This window comes from Aplysia californica, unplaced genomic scaffold (assembly GCF_000002075.1).
Source record: "Aplysia californica isolate F4 #8 unplaced genomic scaffold, AplCal3.0 scaffold01267, whole genome shotgun sequence".
Classification (NCBI taxonomy): Eukaryota; Metazoa; Mollusca; class Gastropoda; order Aplysiida; family Aplysiidae; genus Aplysia; species Aplysia californica.
The window spans coordinates 19033-21303 of record NW_004798537.1 but is presented as its reverse complement, the minus strand read 5'-3'; the positions used below and the strand labels follow the sequence as shown (position 1 = coordinate 21303).

General features: G+C 40.1%; 1 protein-coding gene across 1 annotated transcript in view; it reads right to left on the bottom strand.

Annotated features, from left to right (window-relative positions):
* The window catches only part of LOC101852140 (calcium/calmodulin-dependent protein kinase type 1), a gene marked incomplete at its 5' end in the record, with an annotated part of 97036 nt that overhangs the window by 94294 nt on the left and 471 nt on the right, over positions 1-2271 (bottom strand). Inside the window, 1 exon segment of the mRNA XM_013090414.2 lies at positions 262-336. Coding sequence (XP_012945868.2) covers positions 262-336 — 75 coding nt within the window.

The window sequence follows — 2271 nt, the reverse complement described above, 5'->3', positions numbered from 1 at the left end:
CCAACCCACCTAGCTTCAAACGTGTGATGCTGCTGCTGTTTCTTCATCCACGTCTATTTTTTCTTGTCCTGTGTCTTGATTTTTAAAAAAGTTCACAGGTGAGACACAGGCGAAAAACAAAACGAAACAAAATAACACAGAACAACAACAACAAAAAAACAAACAAACCCAACAACAACCAAACAACAAAACCAAAAACCCAACAAAAACAAAACTAGAACACAACAAAGACATATTAAGAAGTACAAGAAGTATACTCACAGCTCCATGACCAAGTACACGTGGGTTTTATCTTCAAACACATCTACAAGTCGCACTATGTTCGGATGACTGAGTCTGGAACAAGAAGTAAAAAGAAAGGGTGGGGGGTGGGGGTAAAGTAAGTGACGGTACGAAGCAAAAACAACACACACAAAATATTTACAATACAGAATTTCAAATTATGAAAATTATCGACGTTTTCAGTTTCATGACAGAGGAAGTACCTCCTTCTCCTATAGTAGACACAGCGTCAGTTCTCTATAGCATGAGTGTTTAAGGTATGATGGTCAGGTCCTTTTCCATACACAAAAACAACGTGATTAAATAGAATATCCCAGTCTATACACGGGGACGTATCTCACAGATCATTGTCAGACAATTTCAATTGTTTGTTTGTTTTAGTAAAGAAAAGCACATTGACACAATAATGGACATTTAGTGCTGGGAAAATAGTAGACAGACAAACAGAATCAACAGAAGGAAAGTGAAGAATTAGGACCAACCACGGGCGCCCTCAAACCACCTAAAATAACTTTAAAAAGCCCGAATTTAAGTGAATTAAATTAATAGTGTCAACGCGATGCACGATAAAAGCTTACAAGAATCTTTGACATTTACGTCTTTTTGAGTTGAACTTAAGACTTGGCAACGACAAGAAACAATGCTTGACATTTATGTCTTCTGGAACAAACTATAAGGACGTGACGTGACAACGACAAGCCTCGCCCTTAGACTTTTTGGAATCAAGTAAAGCCGATAAGAATGTGGCTTCTCAGTAACAGTACAGTTCACAACGGCAGCTCACGCACAGTTTCTATTGAGAACTGAAATTTTATAAAAACGTATCTTTTTAGTCAACCACTACCCTACCTTAGAAATACAAAGTGCTCGGTTTCAGTTACTTAGACCATGACGTTAGAAACCAAATTTTAATATCTGCACTATCTAAGGTAGCGACTAGTCAGGCCAACGACTTTCAAATTTCACCAGCAATAGAAAGAATTAAATGACTGACAAGTTGAACTAAATTAAACAGTCATCTAAACAATAGGCACAGCACGGCTTTGCTGGTCGGTAGACATAGAGCAAGTACGAGTACACTGCCCGAAAACTACTCCCCTCAATTCAGATCTTGACGTCCTTGATGCTCCAAAGGAGAAACATGGCCAGTACGTTTCAACTCAAGGAAGATATAAAGTTGTCTCTTTCTTTTTTATAAGAGTGATAGATAGCGATGTATCTTTTAAATTGGGGGAATCTTTAAAGTTGAAAACACACCCATAGGCAAATTAATCAACAGGTGTCTCTTACTTTTAACAGATGGATCTAGGGATACCTCTTACTCGTAAATCAGGGAAATTTTTAAATTTAAAAACACACTAAAAGGCAGACGAATCAATAGCAACATTGGCCCGCGTTGTGAAGAGTTCTCGTTCTCAAACGTCCTCTTTTGTTTTGTTTTTGTAAGAGTTTTACGGCGCTCGCAACTGCATAAGGTCATATGAGCGCCAGAAGATTAGAAGTGTTACAAGAGAGTAACAAACATATAAAAGAAGAAGGGGAGATAAGGACGATAGACGTCTCATAGGAAAAAAGAAGCAAACCACACCAGAGCACCCGCCAACCACCCACAAACGTTCTCTAACGATCTCTGGCACTCCTTTATTTCAAGCACAATACGGGATTAGACGGACAGTCACACATACAGACGGACAGTTACACATACAGAAGGAACGAGTGACAGGGAGACGGGCAAACCTGTGAAGAAAAGAGATCTCACTCTCAAATGCTTTCTTGTACCTTCGGTGACTCGAGGACAGATCTGGAAGGCAGCAGCGTTCACATACATAAGACGCGCACATACTCTCTCTCTCTCTCTCTCTTTCTCTCTGTCTGTGCGTCTCTCTGACACACACACAAACGCATACACACACGCACACACACACACACGCACACACACACACACACACACAAACGGATACACGCACACAAAGGCATACACGTACGCAC